Genomic DNA, 24,575 nt, shown 5'->3' on the forward strand with positions numbered 1-24,575 from the left:
GCCATAAATTGTCACCACTGTACCATGCCATCAAACGCAGTCACTGTGCCATGCCATCAAACGCAGCTACTGTTTCATCAATTGTCACCACTGTGCCATGCCATCAAACGCAGCCACTGTGCCCCTCAATTGTTGGCACTGTGCCAATTGTCACCACTGTGCCCTTTAATTGTCACCACTGTGCCCCATGATGCCACTGTGCCCATTGTCGCCACTGTGCCAATTGTCACCTCTGTGCCAATTGTCACCACTGTGCCCCATGATGCCACTGTGCCCATTGTCGCCCCTTTCCCTGTAAAAAGCACTTACCTGAAGCTTCCATGTCCTCCCTCGATGTCTTCTGCCGCTGTGGTGAAGCTTCAGCCAATCAGGTTCCTGATAACCAGAATCCGGGAACCTGATTGGCTGAAACGGCCGTTTGTCTTATGCAAGGACCGCAGATTTCCTGCGCTCCGAGTATAGACATCCGAGAGCCGGAGGGCGGTACTGGAAAAGCCTATCAGAGTCGCTGGCTTTGATAGGCAGTTCCCCTCCGCCAACCAGCTGCCGCTATTCGGGTAACCGGCGTCCCACGTCCGGTTATATGAATAGACCAGGCAGCTGGCAACCAACAATAACATACATTCGTGCATTTATGCACGAATGTGTGTTATTTGCGAGAGGGGGTGGCGCTGCAGCGCCCTCTATAGACGGCCGCCAGAACTGCGGTTAAAATGTCAAAATGACATTTTAGCCGAATAAAAGTTCTTAAAGGGCCCGTTTTTTTTTTCTTTTGTGTGACTGTGGGAGGGGGGGGGCGGCGCCCGTGCGTCCCTATGGACGGGCCGCCACTGCTAGAGGATAAAATGGAGATCATTGCAATATTTTATGTCACACTGTATTTGCGCAGCAGTCTTTCAAATGCATTTTTTTTTTTTACGAGAAATACACTTTCATGAATGGAAAAAAAAAACCCTAGTAAAGTTGGGCCAATTTTTTAAATATAATGTGAAAGATGATGTTACACCGAGGAAAGGAGAAAGTTGGCTGGTCATGTGATCGCAACCTCGGCAGTAAAATTGGGTATTTGCATCATTTATTTTTATAAATCGGACACAGAGGGGGTACTACAATAGGAGGCAGTGCTGATGGTGTATACAGGTTAGAGCAGCTTCACAACCACTTTAAGCACATTTTGTTATAATATCTTGTGACATAAAAATTTCAACTATCACAAGCTTATTCTTCGGTGTCTATGCTTTCAGAAAACATATACTGTATAATGATTTGGGGGATTTAAGTAATCTTCAGGCTTGAAATAATTAATTTAAATTGGGGGGAAAAAAATGCAAACGTGTCTCCAGCAACTAAAGGGTTAAAACATGATTTTGTCTGTATAACCACTTAACGACAGCCCCGTGTAGATCTACTGCTACAGGGCGGCCGCTACGCAGAATCACATATAGTGTGTGTGTGTGTGTGTGTGTGTGTGTGTGTGTGTGTGTGTGTGTGTGTGTGTATATGTATATATGTATGTGATTCTTCATTCTTCAGGGGTTTGCTCGCGTGCCCGGCTGTCATTCGTCACAGCACATGCCGATCACCGGGTCCTGGCCAATGATTGACCACAGGCACTCAGTCATTGGTTCTGAGCTTCACCAAACACTGGACCGTGAATGTAAACAACAAAAATCTGTGTTGAGAGGGGATCTTGTTGTTTGTTTATTCCCTGGGAATGAAAACCACTAGATCACCAGCAAAAGCAGCAGACAGTACATACTTGTTAGGCACACGTTTAACCCCTTGATTACCCTAGATGTTAACCCCTTCCTGCCCAGTGTTACTAGTACAGTGACTGTGCAGATTATTAGCATGGATCACTGTAATAATGTCACTAGTGATGTCAGTAGCCATTAGTCCCCCCCCAGCATCAGTTAGTGTCAGATTGGCATCGCAGTAACGCTATAAGTCACTGATCGCCGCCATTACTAGTACAAAAAGCAAATAAATAAAAATTCTGCTATATATCCCGTAGTTTGAAGATGACATATATATATTTTTTTTTTTACCAAAGACATGTAGCAGAATATATTTTGGCCAACATTTATTAAGAGATTACATTTTTTTTTTAATGGGACATGTTTTATAGCCAAGTAAAAAAAAATATATATTTTTTTTAAATTGTAAATGTTTATATAACAAAAAATAAAAAACCGAGATGCAATCAAAAACATTATGTACTTGACATACATTTTGTTTGGTTACAGCGTTGCATGACCATGTAATTGTCAGTTAAAGTAATGCAGTGCCACATAGAAATAAATGGCCCTGTCATGAAGGGGGTAAAACCTACAAGAGCTATAGTGGGTTATGATCGTGTTCTGTCTTTAGATTTCCAGACGCAGATGAGTGAAAGTGGTACAGTACCATGAAAAAGTATTAATTTCCCCCCCCAAATTTTGCACATTTTGTCATGTTGCAACCAAAAATGTATTCTATTGGGATTTTATGTGATGGATCAATACAAAGTGGCACATAATTGTGAAGTGAAAGGAAAATTGTAAATGTTTTACAAATAAATATCTGGAAAGTGTGGCATGCATTTGTATTTGGCCCCCTGAGTCGATACATATTTATGTGTTCAAGGGGTATGAATACTTTTTCAAGGCACTGTATGTAAGGGAAAAACTTTAGCTTTTTTGTCGTTTTGGATAAAGCGTGGAAGGATTAAACCCACCTCAATATAAAAGTGATACTCGAAATATTTAAATATTGTGCAAAAATTCATTTATTTCACTAATACAACTTAAAAGATGAAACTAATATATGAGATAGACTCATTACATGCAAAGCAAGACAGTTCAAGCCGTGATTTGTCATAATTGTGATGATTATGGCTTACAGCTCATGAAAACCCCAAATCCACAATCTCAGAAAGTTAGAATATTACATGCAATCAATAAAACAAGGATTGTACATAGAACAATATCAGACCTCTGAAAAGTAGAAGCATGCATATGTACTCAGTACTTGGTTTGGGCCCCTTTTGCAGCAATTACTGCCTCAATGCAGCGTGGCATGGAAGCGATCAGCCTGTGGCACTGCTGAGGTGTTATAGAAGACCAGGATGCTTCAATAGCGTCCTTCAGCTCTTCTGCATTGTTCGGTCTCTCATCTTTCTCTTGGCAATGCCCCATAGATTCTCTATGGGGTTCAGGTCAGGCGAGTTTGCTGGCCAATCAAGCACAGTAATCCCACGGTCATTGAACCAGGTTTTGGTGCTTTTGGCAGTGGGGGAGGTGCCAAGTCCTGCTGGAAAATGAAGTCAGCATCCCCATAGAGCTCATCTGCGGAAGGAAGCATGAAGTGCTCCAAAATCTCCTGGTAGACGGCTGCGTTGACCCTGGACTTAATGAAGCACAGTGGACCAACACCAGCAGATGACATGGCTCCCCAAATCAACACAGACTGTGGAAACTTCACACCGGACTTCAAGCATCTTGCAGTGTGGGCCTCTCCATTCTTCCTCCATACTCGGGCTCCTTGGTTTCCAAATGAGATGTAAAATTTGCTCTCATCAGAAAAGAGAACTTTGGACCACTGAGCAACATACCAGGTCTGTGTTTCTTTAGCCCAGGTAAGACGCTTCTGACGTGGTTTGTTGTTCAGGAGTGGCTTGACAAGAGGAATACGACATTTGAAGCCCATGTCCAGGATCTATCTGTGTGTGGCGGCTCTTGATGCACTGACTCCAGCCTCAGTCCACTCCTTGTGAAAGTTCCCAACACTTTTGAATGGACTTTCCTGACAATCCTCTCCAGGCTGCGGTCATCCCTGCTGCTTGTGCACCATTTTTCTTCCACACTTTTCCCTTTCACGTAACTTTCTATTAATGTGTTTTGATACAGCACTTTGAGAACATCCAACTTCTTTTGCAATTACCTTTTTGAGGCTTCCCCTCTTTATGGAGGGTGTCAATGATGGTTTTCTGCACAACTGTCAGGTCACAGTCTTTTCCATGATTGTGATTCCTACTGAACCAGACTGAGAGACCATTTAAATGCTCAGGAACCCTTTGCAGGTGTTATGGCTTAATTAGCTGATTAGAGTGGGACACTTTGAACCTAGAATATTGCACCTTTTCACTATATTCTATTTTTCTGAGATTGTGAATTTGGGGTTTTCATGAGCTGTAAGTCATAATCATCACAATTATGACAAATCACGGCTTGAGCTTTGCAAGTAATAAGTCTATCTCATATATTAGTTTCACCTTTTAAGTTGCCTTAGTGAAAAAAAAGAACTTTTGCACGATATTCAAATTTTTTTAATATCACCTGTAGTTTTAGCTATGTCTGTGTTGATGGGAAGATTTCTCTTAATTTTCTGTCTGAAAGATGGAACAGGAAGAAAGAGAACATCTGTGTGAAACAATTCATTAGTTTTTATTTTTTTTCCCCACAATTTGTGTTTTGAGAGACCGCTGTGCCATAAAATATTGCAGCAACCACCATTTTGTTCTTCTTTACTAAAAAATATATGTATTTATCGAATCCAACCACAAAGCCGAACAATACTAAGGACAATGATAATCAACAATTCCATACATCCTGAATCCAAAAAATGACCAGCATAACAAAAATAAAAAATCCAAAGTACAGATATATAACCAACAATAGGATAGTCATAGCATCAACCATGGCACCATATGGGGAATGTCAGGTCAAATGCACCCCGTTGGACACAGGGATGCACCGCAATGTAGTGAACCCAATAGCAGACTGCTGCGGACAGAGGAAACGTGAGCCCAAGATTCCCCAGGGCGCGGAATCTAAGGTTCAGCAGGTGTTCACCAGAGCCTCTAGTGGTGAGGATGGCCTTCGCTGCAACTGAACCCAGGTCGCAGCCCCTGGGGTCCCCCAGGTCACGCTCCATAGGGAGAGAGGGGAAGCAGCCACTCAGAACAGAAGGGATAGTGATGGGTAGCAACAGGCAGACGAGGGTAACCAAGGGACAGGCCAAAGTTCAGGGTCACAGGCAAACGGGAGTAGTCAGAGACGAGCCAAAATCGGTACACAGAAAAGTTAACGTAGCACACGGCAAACAGGAACTCAAGCTAACAAACAAAGTTAAACAACAAAGCAGACCTACAGTGCAACAGTTAATATAGACTTCCTGGGATGGCCTGGGGTGGGGCCATACAGGGAGGAGAGATGATAAAAAGGCAGCCAGAAGAGTCAGGCCTCTAATGGGCACATGGAGGAGAAGGTAAGCTGCCAGACATTATTGCATGTCCATGACAGGGAATATCCGAACAGAATTCTATTGCCCATCGATAATTGTCTGCGTGGCAGGACCCACAATTTTTTTTATCTTTTCTTAACAAAACAAATCAAACGGTTTGGCTTTTAGGAGGAAAGAACTTCCAAAAATAGAAAGAAGGCAAATGAGAAGATGGGATGGAAGGGTAAAAAAAGAGGGGGGAGGGATTTGGGGAAAGTGATGCAAATGTAATGCAACAACCAGTACAATAGGACACTCCGATGCATCTCCCCCTGCGAGGATCCTGGACACTCTGAGATCCAGTCAGATCTAACCATTGGCGAGGTAAGTATTATAGACTTGAGAATAGAAGAACGCTGTTCAATAAAACCAAGTCTTCTGCTGCTGTTCCTCCCTTCACCATAAGGCCACAGTAAGTTCCTCCATCAATTGAGTCTCCCCAGTCACAGCAGACCATTGGCCCAACGAGCAGGATCAGTACAGATTCCCATTTTGAGATACACAGACCCTAGACGCATTAATCAAATGGACCAACAGTGACTTTTTGAAATGGCATTTAGACATCAGAGTCAGATATAATAAAAAGGCCTTGGGGTGGTCCTCAAGCTGAAGATCTGTGAGCTCAAAGATCATCTCCTGGACTTTCTCCCAGAAAGAGCAGATAAGCTGGCAATGCCAGAAAATATGGTATAGCATTCCATGCTCTTGACGGCACCCCCAGCCGGGAAGATTTTCGACAACGTAGATTCTTTGTACCATCTGGTCAACAATTTGTACTCTGCCTCCTAAAACCCGTTTTGAGATTGTAGACTTCTGGAAAAAAAACATAACATGGTTCCTTTGTTCCTCAAAAAGCGTGGGACCTTTCCATCCTCTGAACAGGGAGGGTCTGCAGAAGATACAAGAGCCGGGGCAGGACATTCACCTTTTAATATATTGTTTTTCCCAAAGCTAAAGTTTCAGGCATGCCAGCGTTTAGGACTGCGCTAAAAGCTTTGGACAACATTTGAAGACCTATGGTGTGCTGGCGAATATGTTAATTTATCTTTGTGTCCAGTATCCAGCTGGTAATCGCTGAAGCACCCACTGATGACGAGTCCTGTTTCAGGAAAGTGTGAGATGGGATTATAGTGAAGATCTGCACGAATCATAGCCACCAGTGCCAGAAAGTTTCCCTAAAGATATCCAAAACCGACGGCATAATGTACACCCTCAAATACTTAAATGGATGTAAAGGCAGATTTTTTTTTTTTTTTATCTTAATGCATTCTATGCATTAAGATAAAAAGCCTTCTGTGAGCATCAGCCCCCCTAACACTTACCTAAGGTCCCTCTCTGTCCAGAGATGTCCACGAGTGTGTCAGCCATCCGAGATTCTCCTCTAGATTGGCTGAGACACAGAAGATTAGCTCCCGCTGCTGTCAAAGTCAGCTAGCCAACCAGGGGAGAGAGGGGGGCCGGGCTGGGCCAGGGCTCTGTCTAAATGGACACAGGGAGCTGTGACTCGGCTTGGGTGCCCCCATAGCAAGCTGCTTGCTGTGGGGGCTCTGAACAGGAGGGAGGGACCCAATGAAGAGGAGGATCTGGGCTGTTTTGTGCAAATCTACTGGAACAGGGCAGGTAAGTATAACATGTTTCTAAAGTTTGTTATTTTTACAGGGGGGGAAAAAATAAATAAAAAATCACTTTAAGTTTAGTGGTCTCTCATGTAAACAGGAAGTTAGCCTGGATTTGTTGCAGCCTTCTTATTAACCCACCCACCCAACATCACATGACGTCAGTAGGGAGGACCCTCACCATGCCAACATCCAAAATATATATTTAAGGATTGAGCAAGTCAAAAAAAATTGTGGGCACACAATGAGAGGGAGAATCGGTAAAAAAGTAAAATTTTATTACAACATAAACATACAAACAACACCTTGTATGGACACAGTTACCCAATAATACAGTTATAAAGGACTAAACCTATGGTACAAAAATTAATTCAAAAATGTGCTCGTCTAAGCGTTTTCACTAAAATATTAGCTTTCTTAGGACAGATACTGGGTAGGTGGCGGTAAACTTGTGGCTCAGGGTATGGGAGACCAAACTGGCAGACAACCAAAAAACAAAATTGCATACGTGTTTCGGTGGTAGTAGGATACACATATATCATGTGGTCTATAGTAGATACCACTGGTATATAATATAGTGGTCATGTATAGGTATTGGAGTATAAATCGCACACCATGGTAAGCGGTTACAGTTTCCCACTATAAGCGCGTTCAATACAGTATCCATTGTACCAAGAAGTGACCCATGGATACAGGACCAAATTATTAAATGGGTAAGTATACAGTCTAGAACAGTGATGGCGAACCTTTTTGAGCCCGAGTGCCCAAACCGCGACACAAAACCAATTTAATTTTTTCAAAGTGCCAACATGGAATAAATCTACCAGCGGCTCTGTACAGGAGGATAGGACTGATCATCCCTTTGAATGAGCCCTAAGGGACCAACAACCTTACCATTGTGTCCTGATAAAAAACCTTTGTGCTTTTTCAAAGGAGTGCATTGTGCTCAAAATACAGGGATGGGATGGATCAGAGATGGGATGCTCAAAATACAGGGATGGGATGGATCAGGTATGGGATTCTAAGAATACAGGGATGGGATGGATCAGAGATAGGATGCTCAGAATACAGGGATGGGATGGATCAGGGATGGGATTCTCAGAATACAGGGATGGGATTCTCAGAATACAGGGATGGGATGGATCAGGGATGGGATTCTCAGAATACAGGGATGGGATGGATCAGAGATGGGATTCTCAAAATACAGGGATGGGATGGATCAGAGATGGGATTCTCAGAATACAGGGATGGGATGGATCAGGCATGGGATTCTCAGAATACAGGGATGGGATGGGATGGATCAGGCACGGGATTCTCAGAATACAGGGATGGGATGGATCAGAGATAGGATGCTCAGAATACAGGGATGGGATGGATCAGGCATGGGATTCTCAGAATACAGGGATGGGATTCTCAGAATACAGGGATGGGATGGATCAGAGATGGGATTCTCAGAATACAGGGATGGGATTCTCAGAATACAGGGATGGGATGGATCAGAGATGGGATTCTCAGAATACAGGGATGGGATGGATCAGAGATGGGATTCTCAAAATACAGGGATGGGATGGATCAGAGATGGGATTCTCAGAATACAGGGATGGGATGGATCAGAGATGGGATTCTCAGAATACAGGGATGGGATGGATCAGAGATGGGATTCTCAGAATACAGGGATGGGATGGATCAGGCATGGGATTCTCAGAATACAGGGATGGGATGGATCAGAGATGGGATTCTCAAAATACAGGGATGGGATGGATCAGAGATGGGATTCTCAGAATACAGGGATGGGATGGATCAGGCATGGGATTCTCAGAATACAGGGATGGGATTCTCAGAATACAGGGATGGGATGGATCAGAGATGGGATTCTCAGAATACAGGGATGGGATGGATCAGAGATGGGATTCTCAGAATACAGGGATGGGATGGATCAGGCATGGGATTCTCAGAATACAGGGATGGGACGCTCAGAACACAGGGCCCTTCCCAACAAAGCATTGTCCTCTGCCCCCTTCACATCCCCCCCACATACACAGCAGTGTCCTCTGCGAGCCCTCACCTCTCCCTCCCTCACCCATAGCACTGTCCTACCTGTGCATGTGTTCAGCCACAGTCCTCCATATTGCCATGCTTCAGTGCTGGAGGCCCGGCCTGCACAGGAAGCCGCTCTCCTATTGGCTGCCCAAGTCCAGGAAGGGAGGATCATTCTTCTCTTCCTGGCTATTCAGAGGCATTGCGCGCTGCTTACAGCAGACACTCCCTCTGTGTTATTTCCATTGGGCTGCTTTAGTGTATGCAGGGAGGGCTTTACAAACATCTGCCGTCCCATTGCCCGATCGCATTAATGATAGAAAGGGAGCCGGCTACTCCGCGCCCGCACGAGTGAAAATAACTGCATTGCTGGGGGATTCCCTCTCCTATCCTGGGAGCCTGCTGAGTGCCCACAGAGAGGGCTTGGCGTGCCAGCTGTGGCACGCGTGCCACAGGTTCGCCATCACTGGTCTAGAAGTATAGTATAGAGGCAAATGGAATATCTGAATATGTAAATACTACGCTTATCACATAAGGGGAGACCTTTGTGTTGGCGGCTCAAGTTGGTATTGCCGCATACATAGGGGAAAAATGGGCCCTCTTTGGTGCTACACCCCTGTGTACGGCTTTCCTTGCTGTGTGTGCATAGTATTTACATATTCAGATATTCCATTCGCCTCTATACTTAAGAAGACTGTATACTTACCCATTTAATAATTTGGTCCGGTCAATCCTTAAATAAGTCCTATGACGTTGTAGACTTTGAGCTATAATATCTGAATGATGCCCGCAGCTACAGACGTCATTTAGATATCTCTTACAGCCAGCAATTCCCTTCACCATAAGAACAAACATAGTGGCTTTTTAGCCGATTGATCATTCTTACAGGAGGGGAGGTTCCCTCAATCCCCCCCCCCCCCCGCCGCCCTCCGGTGCATCTCCGGGCTTGCTCCTGTGGCCGGCCAGACAGTTGGTTCGCTGAAGTCTATATGATCGTTCGGAGGCCAGAAGTAATGCTATGACATCAGGCCCAGCCTCTGCATTTGAAAAAATGCTGCCGCCTCGTCTGGGAAGCCAGGATCCTTCTCTCCCTTTTTTTTTCTTTTCCTTTTTTTCTTTTCATTTTTTTTTTTTTTTTTAAAGAAAGCAGAAAAATAAATGTCCCCGCGTGCTCGCTCACAGAAGCGTTCAAACCACACGTGAGGTATCGCTTTGAACGTTGGAGCGAGAGCAATAATTCTAGCCCAAGACCTCCTCTGTAACCTGAAAACTTTTTTAAAGCATCGCCTATGGGGATTTTTAAGTGCCGAAGTTTTGCGCCATTTAACGAGCATGTGCAGTTTTGAAGCGTGACATGTTTGGTATTTTTTCACTCAGCGTAACATCATCTTGTGAAAAAAAAATTGGACTAACTTTACAGGATTTTTTATTTTATTTTATTTTTTTAATGTGTGGACCTTTTTTTCCCAACGAAAATTGTTTAAAAAAATTGATAAGCAAATACCAGGGCGAGATAAAAAGCAACTACCGCCATTTCATTCTCCAGGGTCTCCGCTACAAAAAAAACATATATAATGTTTGGTGTTCTGTGTAAATTTTCTAGCAAGAAAATATGATTTTAACATATAGGAGAGAAATGTCAGAATTGGCCTGGTAGTCAAGTGGTTAAATATATATTTTAAACGACTAATATAAATACCGCGATCTGACTTGGCACTATCCTCTTACATTTCCCTATACATTTGCAATTGGACTGGGAAGATGCAAACAAAAACTGCACCATGGTATGCAAATGTTCCATTGTAATATCTTAGACCCCTTTCAGACTGAGGATGTTTTCAGGCATTTTAGCACTAGAAATGGCCTCTAAAAGGTGCCTAAAAACTGCCTCTCATTCATTGCAATGAGTGCTTTCACACTCGGGCAGTGCGCTTGCGAGACGTTTACTTTAAAAAAATGTGCCCGCTAGCGCCGAAAAGCGCCTCCTAAAGAACCGCAGAAACGACCGGCGCTTTGGCGCTGCAGTGTGAAAGGGGTCTTAAACCCCTCTTGTCTGTAAAATAAAGATTATATAAAAGAGAAGTGGGAAGCGAATCAGCTGTACTGCATTTAACTGTATTGGCAAGAAGCATGCTTATATAGGAGGGATGAGCAAAGTAATGAAATCATTACCTTCTCACTGACTATCTAACACGTGTGCTTTAATGTCTGCAGCTTACATACAGTATGTGTCAATGCTGGCCATCGGACAGAGGACAACTAATGGCAGAAAAAAAAGTACTTTTGGGAAAATATCTGAACTGAAATTTTGTTTAAAAAAAAACAAAAAAAACTTTTACACAGACAAGATAAACAATTCCTTAAAGCGGAGGTCCACCAAAAAAAAATAATAATTAAAAACCAGCAGCTACAAATGCTACAGCTGCTGACTTTTAATATATGGACACTTACCTGTCCAGCGCGGCCATGATGTTGGCAGCCAAAGCCGATCTGTGTGTCTGCTCTCGGCGGCGGCGGCATCCTCGGTAAGGGAACCGGGAAGTAAAGCCGCCACGCTGCGCGTCCTCAGTGGTCCCTACTGTCTTCTGGGACCTGTGTGTCTCCCAGAAGACAGCGGGGGAGGACAGAGTAGGCGCCGGAAGTGGCGTTGATCACCGCAGTGATCTATGCCAGGAAGTGGGAGCAAATACATGTATTAGACAGGTATCTGCTCCCTCCTCCCCCCTGAAAGGTGCCAAATGTGAGACCGGAGGGGGGGGGAGGATTCCAGAAAGTGGAAGTTAAATTTTTGGGTGGAACTCCACTTTAAAAATGCAACATTATTACATTGCTGGTACCTGGAAATTGGCTTTTAATTTTAATTTCAACTTTTGAGTCTGATTGTGATTAACGAAAAGACATCTGTCTGTTGGCAAATGGTTGGTGTTTGGGTCCCGTTATTCTGAAAGCAATTAGTTTGTAAAGCTTTACTTTTCTAACCTGCCATATTTGCCATGGTGAACAGTTCAGTTGATGGAGCCTTGATATGTTTCCTTGTTCAGCTGGGGGTAACAGTGCGTTGAAAAAAGTATTCACACCCCTTGAGATTTTCCACATTTTGTCATGTTACAACCAAAACCCTAAATAGATTTTATGTGATAGACCAACACAAAGTGGCACATAATTGTGCAGTAGAAGGAATATGATAAATGTTTTTCAATTTTATTTATTTTTTTATAAATAAATATGTGAAAATTGTGGCATGCATTTTTGTATTCAGCCTCCCTGAGTCAATACTTTGTAGAGCCACCTTTAACCTTAATAGCTCAAGCTCTTTCAGATTCAATGGCGAGTGTCTGTGAACAGCAATTTGCTTGCAAGTCTTGCCACTGACTCGCAATTGGATTTAGGTCTGGACTTTGGATCATTCTAACACCTGAATTTGCTTTGTTCTAATTTTACCTCTGGCTGTATTTTTTGGGGTCTTTGTCCTGCTAGAGCAGGGATATGCAATTAGCGGACCTCCAGCTGTTGCAAAACTACAAGTCCCATGATGCCTCTGCCTCTGGGTGTCATGCTTGTGGCTGTCAGAGTCTTGCTATGCCTCATGGGAATCATAGTTCTGCAACAGCTGGAGGTCCGCTAATTGCTTATCCCTGTGCTAGAGGATGAACCTCTGCCTCATTCTCAAGTCTTTTGCAGACTCTTAACAGGTTTTCTTCTAAGATTACCCTGTATTGGCTCCATCCATCTTCCCATCAACTCTGACCAGCTTCCCTGTCCCTGCTGTAGAAAAGCATGGTGTGTTCAGGGTGATGTATGGTGTTAAATTTCCACCCCACATAGTGTTTTGCTTTTAGGCCAAAAAGTAAAATTTTGGTCTCATCTGATCAGAGCACCTTCTTCCACATGTTTGCTGTTTCCCCCACATGGTTTCAGGAAAACTGCAAATAGGACCTCTTATGGCTTTCTTTAACAATGGCTTTCTTCTTTCCACTCTTCCATAAAGGCCAGATTTGTGGAGTGCCCCATACACACGATAGAATCCATCCGCTGAAAAATCCCAGCAAATGGGTTTCAGCGGATAGATCCTATGGTGTGTACACGCCAGCGGATCTGTTTCCGCGGATATATCTCCCCTGGGATGGATTCCAGCAGATCGAATATTCGCTGACATGCAGAACATATGGATCCGCTGGTCTGTATAGACTCACCGGATCCATCCGTCCGAAGGGATCCCCCGCATGCGTCGTAATGATTCGACCCATGCGTGGAATTCCTTATATGACAGCGTCGCGCACGTCGCCGCGTCATAATCGCGGCGACGGCGCGACACGTCATCGCCAGAGGATTTCGGCGCGGATTTCAATGCGATGGTGAGTACACTCCATCGCATTAAAATCTGCTGAAATCCTCCCGTGTGTATGGGGCCTAATAGTTGTCCTGTGGACAGATTCTCCCACCTGAGCTGTGGATCTCTGCAACTCCTCCAGAGTTACCATGGGCCTCTTGGCTGCTTTTCTGATTAATGTTCTCCTTACCCAGCCTGTCAGTTTAGGTGGACGGCTATGTCTTGGTAGGTTTGCACTTGTGCCATACTCTTTACATTTTTGGATGATAGATTGAACAGTGCTCTGTGAGATGTTCAAAGCTTGGGATATTTTTTTATAACCTAACCCTGCTTTAAACTTCTACACAACTTTATCCCTGACCTGTCTGGTGTGTGTGTGTTCCTTGGCCTTTATGATACTGTTTTTTTTCATCAAGGTTCTCTAATAAACCTCTGAGGGCTTCTCAGAACAGCTGTATTTATACCAAGATTAAATTGCATACAGGTGGACTCTGTTTACACATTAGGTGACTTCTGAAGGCAATTGGTTCCATTAGATTTATGTGCCACTTCGTGTCGGTCTATTGCATAAAATCCAAATAAAATACATTTAAGTTTTTGGTTGTAATATGACAAATTGTGGAAAATTTTCAAGGGGTAAGATATATATATATATATATATATATATATATATATATATATATATATATATATATATATATATATATATATATATATATATATATATATATATATATATATATATATATAATCTCTCCTATCTAATTTTTTTTTTTTTTTTACTTAAAGCGGGAGTTCAACCATTTTTTTTTTTTTTCCTTAGCTTCCTGCTCGTTCGGTCTAGGGGAATCGGCTATTTGTATTAAAATATGATCCGTACTTACCCGTTTTCGAGATGCATCTTCTTCCGTCGCTTCCGGGTATGGGTCTTCGGGAGCGGGCGTTCCTTCTTGATTGACAGACTTCCGAGAGGCTTCCGACGGTCGCATCCATCGCGTCACTCGTAGCCGAAAGAAGCCGAACGTCGGTGCGGCTCTATACTGCGCCTGCGCACCGACGTTCGGCTTCTTTCGGAAAATCGTGACGCGATGGATGCGACCGTCGGAAGCCTCTCGGAAGACTGTCAATCAAGAAGGAACGCCCATTCCCGCAGCCCATACCCGGAAGTGGCGGAAGAAGATGCATCTCGAAAACGGGTAAGTACGGATCATATTTTAATACAAATAGCCGATTCCCCTAGACAAAACGAGCAGGAATCTAAGGGGAAAAAGTGTAGGGTATGGGTGAACCTCCGCTTTAAGGCACTAATTCCAGTCTCATGTGTTACATGATCATAACATAAGCCTGCCATTGTTTTCCATACGTTGTGTAAAAACATTTGATCTTCTGCTTTGGGGCTTGTGTAGTCCTGCCTATTTGTCAAAGGTTTCCTTTATGTGGCAGTTTGAGGAAACTCTAACACAGGGAGAACATGTAAATAAACTACATGGTAGTACCCTGGTTAGAAGCATCAGGACCCCAGATCTATCCAATGCTAATTCAGTATTTATTCCCCTATTAATGTCATTTATGTGAATTAACAGAATAAAATATGCAAGAATGTTCTGCTGCTAATCTGCAGAATGGGATCTTTCTTCTATTTCTAACCTTGTTTGGTTCCTGTAGCAGATGTTGGGATAGAATTACTACTTGTGTGCTTCAAGTACTGGTTGTAAATAATACAACACTAGGGAAACAATGTTTTGCCTGAAAGGAGACAATTGTTTATGCACCGTGCAGCTCCTTTTTATTAGTGCACTCTAATAAAATCCCATTTCTTGAGAGAATATATAAAGTTGTATCTTGTTTATCTGAATTGTGTTATGAATTGCATGTATTCCATAGTTTCATCATAATTGTCAAATTTTTACTATGTTATAAAGGTGAACTTAACTGTGCATAAATGCCCTCCTCCAAGCCAGCATTAAAAAATAAAAAAATAAAATAAAAACAGGCATGGGTGCAGTTGTCCTTTGGTCACTTTCAGATATTTGGGAGCTGGCAAGGACCAGAGGGATTTAAGGGGTTCCATAGGAAATTATTTCTTGACCGACCCTTTTACTTACTGGTGCTGCAAGATAATTCTTAGAATAAACATTTCTAAAGCCCTATACACACGATCGGTTTGTGCGATGAAAACAGACTGATGGACTGTTTTCATCGGACAAACCGATTGTGTGTAGGCCCCATCGTTTTTGTTTTCCATCGGTGAAAAAAAAATAGAACATGTTTAAAAAAAAAATTCCTATGGATAAAAAAAACGATCGTCTGTGTGGAAGTCCATTGGTCAAAAAGTCCACACATGCTCAGAATCAAGTCGACGCATGCTCGGAAGCACTGAACTTCATTTTTTTTCAGCGCATCGTAGTGTTCTACGTCACCGCGGTTTGGCACGGTCTGATTTTTGACTGATGGTGTGTATGCAAGACTGATGAAAGTCATCTTCATCGGATATCCGACGAAAAAATCAGTCGGATTAGATTCCATCAGATATCCGATCGTGTGTACGAGGCTTAAGACTGCTTTTTTTTTTTCTTTCTTTCTTTCTTTCTTTCTTTCTTTCTTTCTTTCTTTCTTTCTTTCTTTCTTTCTTTCTTTCTTTCTTTCTTTCTTTCTTTCTTTCTTTCTTTCTTTCTTTCTTTCTTTCTTTCTTTCTTTCTTTCTTTCTTTCTTTCTTTCTTTCTTTCTTTCTTTCTTTCTTTCTTTCTTTCTTTCTTTCTTTCTTTCTTTCTTTCTTTCTTTCTCTTGGTTTTATGCCTGTGTCCTAATTTGGGGGGATTTACCCTCATGCTCTTCTCCAGAGACATGACGGGAAGTAACTGGAATTCTCCCCAATGTGAGAGGAAATTCAACCTTTGACCAGAACAGATGACCCATTGCAACATACTCCAGTGGGGTCACCTGGATTCCCCCTTACACCCTATTTTGGAGAGATTACTTGAAGTAACTACAATTTTCCCCAAATTTAGAGAAGATCCCACCTTTGATTGCTTTCACCAGAACAGGTGACGTTGGTGGGGACCCTTATGTTTGTCCTAACTCTTGTTTCATTGGGCATAGATATGACAAATGGTGAGGCCAGATATTATTTAATTGAAACAGACAGCAATAGAAACCTGACCTGAGTTTATAACTCGACTCTTTCCAAAACAAGAAAAAAAGTTTTAGTTGGTGTACAACCGGCTATTTTACATGAGTCTGTAACTTGAACCTAATTTACATCCAGGAAAATGTGTTTCCCTTTTCCTTCATAGTGTGTAATAGAAGACCGTAAAGCAATCATGGATATGGACACATCAGATTACACCCAATCACCCCCAGAAGCCAGTATTGGAGGCGGGTATGTTAAGAAATGGCTAACCTTTTTACAGTATTTTATAATCCAAGTCAAATTGGAAGATTCACATAAGCTTTATTGAGGCCAGTCACCCACATCCACCACAACTGTGTATGCTATAAAAATGTAATTCCAAATTGTATAAGAAAGAGGGCAATCCTGTATTTTGCACAAAGATTTTCAAGCAAGACTTTTCATACTTTGTTTGCACTTAATTTTTCATTATTGCACGTATTAATATAGACTCCAGTACAAGATTATCACGTAATGCCTGCATTGGCTAACATATGTGGTTGTTGTGTCCCCAGAAATTTACATAAGCTTGTTCAACATTTTTGTTATAAGAATTATTGTAGTGTATTTTTAGAGTGCTTGACGCATTTATTTATTTAAAGCTTATCTCCAGGAATTCAGCTGCTTTGTAAAATCTGCTGGATTACTATGAGTTAGTTATTTGTAAAGTCTTGTTTAAAAATAACAAAAAAAAAACATGTCTTGCCTCCTCTGTGTAGTTGGTTTTGCACAGAGCAGCCTGGATCCTCTTCTTCTCAGGTCTTTCTTGGCTGCTCCTCCCTCCTGTCGAGTGCCCCCACAGCAAGCAGCTTGCTATGGGGGCACCCAAGCCAAGCTGCAGCTCCTTGTGTCCATACAGACACGAAGCTGCCATTCGGCCTCACCCTGTCTCTCTCCCATAATTGGCTAACTGACTTTAATTGACAGCCACGGGAGCCAGTGTCTCTGCCAGTCCGAAGGAAACTCGTGGACGGCCGAGGGACTCGTAGACATCGCTGAAGAGAGATGGGGCTCAGGTAAGTATTAGGGCAGGTCTTGATAAATTTGCTTGGAATCTAGGAGCCAGAAAACGTGCCCGTCCCGGCGAGCTCCCGCGCAGAAGCGAACACATACGTGAGTAGCGCCCACATATGTAAACGGTATTCAAACCACACATGGGGTATCGCCACGATCGTTAGAGCGAGAGCAATAATTCTAGCTCTAGACCTCCTCTGTAACTCAAAAGATGCAACCTGTAGATTTTTTTTAAACGTCGCCTATGGAGATTTTTAAGGGTAAAAGTTTGTCAGCATTCCACGAGCGGACACAATTTTGAAGCGTGACATGTTGGGTATCAATTTACTCGGCGTAACATTATCTTTCACAATATAAAAAAAATTGGGCTAACTTTACTGTTGTCTTACACTTTTTTTTAATTAAAAAAAAATATTTTTACCCCCAAAAAGTGCGCTTGTAAGACCACTGCGCAAATACTGCGTGACAGAAAGTATTGCAACGATCGCCATTTTATTCTCTAGGGTGTTAGAATAAAAAATATATATAATGTTTGGGGGTTCTAATTAGAGGGAAGGGAATGGCAGTGAAAATAGTGAAAGATTACACATTAGAACAGCTGTTTAACTTGTAATGCCAACGGCCACCACCAGATGGTGCCAGCTCACAGAAGGAAGAGCTTGGGACTTCACAAGGCCGCAAAGCCGCGGCCTAAATTACTGGCCGTCGCGGGAGGTGGGGGCACACGGAGACACAGGATCCTGTGCCTCTGTGCATTGGGAGTGTAGCCTCCAGTTGTAAAAAACAGATAAGTCCACGAGGTGGCACGTACCTCGTTGGACTTAACCCATAGTAATCCAGCAGATTTTACAATCTGGCTGAGATTTAGGCAAGCAGCTTAAGAGAAATGTTGACCAAAGCTTTTTTTTTATTTATTTTATTTTACTTTTCTTGAGGGTCACAGAGTACATTTACAGTTTGTTCTTCTGTGACCCAGAGTCAGCTTATAGTGGGCTATTGCCCATTATCAGCCAACAGAGCAGAGTCACACCAGGCTCGGGAAGCCTGCCTGATTGATAGGTGGCTGTACAGCTGAGAGCTGTGCTTACCTCCTTCCTCATCCTGGCCTGTTGGAGCAGCAGAGGCTGTCCATCACTGCTCTTCGCTCAGAGCAGACCAATAGTTGAGTGACTAATGATTAGGTGACTGCTCAGTTTTCTTAGAGCCAGTGTGTGACAGCTGCAGCATCACATGGAGGTGAGTATATAGGTTTGCGTTTTTTTATGTATAACTCCATCCTTCTCCTTGCACAGATAAAATACATACTGTATATATGAACTGTTAAACCAGTCTTGTGATCCAGGCACTTCTGCCAGAGTGCATATTTCACTTATCCTTCCAATACTTCTACACAAACAAAACCCATTCCTGGCTCGTTTAAAGCGGGAGTTCACCCATTTAAAAAAAAAAAAAAAATCTCCCCTTAGATTCCTGCTCGTTCGGTCTAGGGGAATCGGCTATTTATATTAAAATATGTGCAGTACTTACCCGTTTTCGAGCTGCATCTTCTTCCGTCGCTTCCGGGTATGGGTCTTCGGGAGCGGGCGTTCCTTCTTGATTGACATTCTTCCGAGAGGCTTCCGACGGTCGCATCCATCGCGTCACTCGTAGCCGAAAGAAGCCGAACGTCGGTGCGGCTCTATACTGCGCCTGCGCACCGACGTTCGGCTTCTTTCGGAAAATCGTGACGCGATGGATGCGACCGTCGGAAGCCTCTCGGAAACCTGTCAATCAAGAAGGAACGCCCATTCCCGAAGCCCATACCCGGAAGCGACGGAGAGGATGCGTCTCGTAAACGGGTAAGTACTGCACATATTTTAAAATAAATAGCCGATTCCCCTAGTAATAACGAGCATGAAGCTAAGGGGAAAAAGTGCCCTCTAAGGGTGAACCCCCGCTTTAAGCATTCATTCAGACTACTGTAGTTCCTTGCAATGTGTTTATGCACATGCATTATGTCACACACTAATGTGCATTGCAGTGAATAGAAAAGTGCACATTAGACTTTTTAGCAACACGACACACCGTGTTTGTTGGCTGCTACTGAACAGTTTGTCAGGATACTTATTACAATGAATAGCAATGTACAAAGGGCTACGCGTTGTGGTTTTATGCTGCAACGCATGTTACCAAAATGCACAAGTGAGAATGGACTCTTAAGTGTTTACTTCAGGGGTGTCCAAACTTGTTTCAAAGAGGGCCAGATTTGATGAAGTGAACATGCGTGAGGGCCGACCATTTTGCCTGACATTCTTTGACCCATTAAAAATTTGGTTCAAGTGTGTTTGTCAGAGCACTGCTCAACAAGAATTCTCTCGCTTTTGTGGCCCCAACGAATCCCCTAGCCCCGATCAGGACTAAGGATGAGCTTGGGCGTGTTATTGGGATATACTGTATTTATTGGTGTATAACAAGCACCTTCACTTTAAGAGGGAAGTTTCAGGAAAAAAATGTAATTTTAATGAAAAGAACTGTGAAGCAAAATAAAGGTCAGTGCCTATCGATGCAGCCTCACCATTGCCATGAATGCAGCCTCCCCATTGCCATGAATGCAGCCTCCTCATTGCCATCAGTGCAGCCTCCCCATTGCCATCAGTGCAGTCTCACCATTGCCATCAGTGCAGCCTGATCCATTCCCATCTGCAGCCTCGGAGGGGACAGGGGGGTGATGGGACGAGCGCCAACAGATTACATAAAGGAAAATCTCCTGTTTACTCGGCGGCCTCTTTAATACAAAGTCCCGCCTCCTATGATAGACAGAACGTCATCCAATGGCAGCCCAGGAGACGGGACTTTCTAGTACAGATGCCACTGAGTAAACGGGAGATTCGTAATCTGAGGGCGCTCGTTCTGCCCCCGCCCTGTCCCCTCTGAGGTAGCACCGATGAATACAGTATATATCTTTAGTGGCCCAGGGGGCCGCAAAAGATATATATATATCCAAATTACCAGGGGGGCCATATTAAACCGGAACAAGGGCCGCAATCGGCCCGCGGGCCGGACTTTGGACATGCCTGGTTTACTTCTACTTAGAGGGGCAAAATATGTGAACAGATGATGCTCATCATAGGGAAGAAAAATAACAATCGCAACAAGTTTTCTCATCTGTTCAATTGATGTCCCTGTGACCCCAGGAGCAGTCAGGCAACAAGAATCTGCCTGATTTATGAATATTAGATTTTCTCCTAATCCCACCGCTATTGTAATCTCATGTCTCTGGCCAGCTGTAGGCACATCTGTCATTGCACTGTAAGCAGAAAATGGAGATTGTATATGTAATGAACAAATATGATATGTAGTATACAAATAACAGATTTATTTTTTTAAACCATTAACTGTTTACTTTTAATGTTTAAACATTAAAAATACTATTTTTTTTTCTAAATAAATGCTACATATACTGCCATTGTGTAATTAATGCATGCATATTTCTTTCCTTTTTTGTAATACAACCATTTCATTAGTAGTAATTTCAGGTATTGTTTGTTAAAACAAAATTCTATATTTTTTTTTTTCCACTTCTCTCTTTTTTTCTTTTTTTTTATGAGGTTCTTACAAGAACAACACATGACTCATGCAAATATGTGAGCAAATGTGTGTTCATTATTTCCAGAACAGCAATCATCAAACTTGACAAAGATACATTTTTCAAACTGTAAGATGTACTGCCCACTCCACTTTGTAAAGTAGGCATAATCTAGGTTATTTAGCTATATTATGCTCTGGAGAAAAAAGTCTAATCCTATCCATTCTGTTTTGCTGCAACATTTAGGAAATGGTATAGATACAAATGGCCAAAATATTGGCAAATGATCAAAAAAGCCCTTTGAAGCCAGGAAGTCTTCTTTCTGTATATACTCCAGAACAGGGCTCGACAACCCCCGGGCGCCAGGTCGCAATTGCGACTAGAATTAGCAACCTGGCCCCTGGGGCGGCACAGCTGGGGTACCCCGTCTCCGTGCCGCACCCCCTCGCAATCGCGCCGGCCGGTAATTGAGGCCGTGGCTTTGAGGCCTTCTGCAGTCCTTTGGTTTCTTCTGGAATATGGCGCATTCTTGTGGTGGCCGTTGGTATGACAAGACAACCAGCAATGCTAATGGCGCTTCCCTGCCTGTTTTCATCTCCTTCCCATATATTTTACATATATATATATATATATATATATATATAAACACCCTAGAGAATAAAATGGTGGTCATTGCAATACTTTCTGTCACACCGTATTTGCGCAGCGGTCTTACAAGCGCACTTTTTTGGGAAAAAATACACTTTTTTTTATTACAAGATAAGACAACAGTAAAGTTAGCCCAATTTATTTTATATTGTGAATGATAATGTTACACCGAGTAAATTGATACCCAACATGTCACGCTTCAAAATTGCGTCCGCTCGTGGAATGGCGACAAACTTTTACCCTTTAAAATCTCCATAGGCGACGTTTAAAAAATTCTACAGGTTGCATGTTTTGAGATACAGAGAAGGTCTAGGACTAGAATTCTTGCTCTCGCTCTACCAATCGCGGCGATACCTCACATGTGTGGTTTGAACACCGCTTTCATTCTCACGTATACGTTCGCTTCTGTACGCAAGCTTGGCGGGACAGGGCGTGTTCCTGGCTCTTAACTTTTTTTAGCTGGCTCCTAGATTCCAAGCAAATTTTGTCAAGCCCTGCTCCAGAATGTATGTAAAAATGGAAGCTGTATATTATGATTGATACAATAATTATTTATTTCTGACATTTGTATAGCACCAACACATTACACAACACTTAAATGTCTGTTAAATAGTTTATTCAGCCAGAAAACTTGTGAGCTAATAAGTACCTGTACTGTCTGCCTCTAGACTGTTATCAGTTAACATTTTACCTTGTAATGAAGAAGGGAGGGAGGTGTTACGTAGCCCTTATGTACTCCCTGTCCTAGGGTGACAATGCTGCTCGATATGGTTGTCACCTTAGGACTGAAAGTGTATTAATGCCAGGATTATCAGGTTAAAATGAAGGGGGGGGGGGTGAACGCAGCCACCACATCTTTTATAAATTTTACTGTTGGCATATCGGGTATGAGGTTTAGTCACAGTAGATATATAGTAGCTGCGGGTTTTGTAATGTTGGCTTGCCCACAGGTCTTCTTTCAGAATGTTAAAGGGTCAGTCCACCCAAAATTAGTATTTCCATGTTTGGGTAATGTTGAAAGTGTCAAGATCTCCCTGTTTGTATATGGAAGATGCAGCAAGGAGTTGGAATAAAGAAACATGGAAAACTCTTATGCTGACAGGTACAGTGTTGGGAACTAGAATTTCTTCTTGGAATGTCCTAGCCAACCAGGCTCCAGCTGTAGCTTAGAGTTCACTTTAGGTGGACTGACGCTTTTTTTTAAAGAGAAGCTGTCACTTTATCAGTTCACAGCAAAATGTCCGTGTGCGCTTATAGCTCTCGCACCTTCACTGCCCCACTGCTCTCATTGTTTTGTCACAGCAGGGCTTCCAGGTGTATGAGCTTGTGACCTCCCCCATAAGACCGTATATCCAATTACAAGGCCAAACACTCTCCCTTGGAGAGTGATGCCCGTGACGTCTTTCACCCAGGTAAGCTCTGACAGTGCAGCTTACCCAAGACTCCTGTATTAGGAAGGCAACAAGGGAGTGTGGATAGGCAAGTATGGCTTCCTGGGGTGGTGGACCATCAACTCCTAAGAAAAAATGTATTCAGTTTTTTCTGTCTATGTATTGCTAGAAACATATATTTTTCTTATTCCTATTTTGTTTTTTTCTTTCTGTGTTATACTTGGCATCTAGAAGTACAATAAATAAAGGATTGCCCCTCTCTGAGAGCTCTCATCAGTGTCCTGAATCTCAGGCATCTTCTGCTGGAGAACTTTGTGGCATTGAACAGACTGATTCTGAAGACAAAAAAAGTGAGGTAATATTTAGTGCAGGTCTTCTGCATTAGACTGGTAATAAGCATAATAGTAATGACTTTGTGTTGTACATTGACATTTGTAAAAATGTAATTGTATTACATGTAGCTCACTGTTTACTACACCCAATACCGAGTGTAAAAAGATAAAGTTCTGTGAAGTGTTGGTGCTATATAAATCCTATATAATAATAGAATATTGGGCTTGTAGCAAGTTACTAATTTCTTTGGGCTTACCATGTAATAATTGTGTTCATAACGGCTTGGATATATAAGCACCATGTCGCCTGTCTCTGCATTGTCGCATCAAAACCAAAAGAGAAGGAGATGTAATAAACAGGTATATGATTTGTTGGTGGGGAGGGGAGACCAGGTACCTAGTTTCGGCTAGGCCATCCTAGCGGAAGACCCCCCCCCCCAAAGTCTTCTGGGACAAGTCAAAGGTTCAAGAAAACTGCAGGACCATTTACAAAGTACAAGCCGAAGCCGAAAGCAGCATAGCTGGCTGCCCAAAGTTAGAATACCGGGAAAGGGAAGGCTAGTGAAGAATTAGCCCAGGTTAGGACGGCGCTGGATCACTGGACAGAAAAGTGTCCTTTTATTAAGTCCCCTTTCACACTTATACGACTTGTCTCACGATTTTGCACTGCAAAATCGTATGACAAGTCATTCTCCATGATTTTCAATGAACACCATTCATACTGGCACGACTTTAAGTCGTGCCGACTTCAAAGTAGTCCCTGCACTACTTTTGTCTACTTCCATGCAATTTGATGTCCATAGACCTCAATGTTAAACCCTCAAGTAGCATACAAAATCGTACCTGAATAATATAGACACGAATTCAGTACAACTTTGTAAGCACAAGCAGCTTTTTAACTCTTGTCCCACCCAATCCTTTCAGCATAGAAGCCCCTCTCAAGCACATTTTTCGACAACACATTCACTTCCTGGTTATTCCCTCAGGAACAATGTGCTCCAAACAGGTAAAAGAAAAAAAGACGTCCTCGATAATGAGCAAATCATTCGTGCCCAGCGATTTATGATTTGTGTGACCCAAACTACAAAGACAATATCCCACTGACCACCAATGTAAGAAGCATTCTTCTCACTGACCACCAATGTTAGGGACATTCTTCCCACTGACAACCAATGTAAGGGACATTCTTCCCACTGACAACCAATGTAAGG

At 42.8% G+C, this 24,575-nt stretch overlaps 1 protein-coding gene across 5 annotated transcripts in view; it reads left to right on the forward strand.

Annotated features, from left to right (window-relative positions):
* Positions 1 to 24,575, forward strand: part of MPHOSPH9 (M-phase phosphoprotein 9) — a 146,513-nt gene that overhangs the window by 2,736 nt on the left and 119,202 nt on the right. For 4 of the 5 annotated variants that reach the window (XM_040347301.1, XM_040347296.1, XM_040347298.1 and 1 more), the window contains exons 2-3: positions 16,539 to 16,624; positions 23,264 to 23,387. The exons of the other annotated variant lie outside the window; for it this stretch is intronic. In XM_040347301.1, coding sequence (XP_040203235.1) covers positions 16,539 to 16,624; positions 23,264 to 23,387 — 210 coding nt within the window. The remainder of the gene's footprint in view (positions 1 to 16,538; positions 16,625 to 23,263; positions 23,388 to 24,575) is intronic. 5 annotated transcript variants of the gene reach the window in all.

This window comes from Rana temporaria, chromosome 1 (genome assembly GCF_905171775.1).
Source record: "Rana temporaria chromosome 1, aRanTem1.1, whole genome shotgun sequence".
Taxonomy (NCBI): Eukaryota; Metazoa; Chordata; class Amphibia; order Anura; family Ranidae; genus Rana; species Rana temporaria.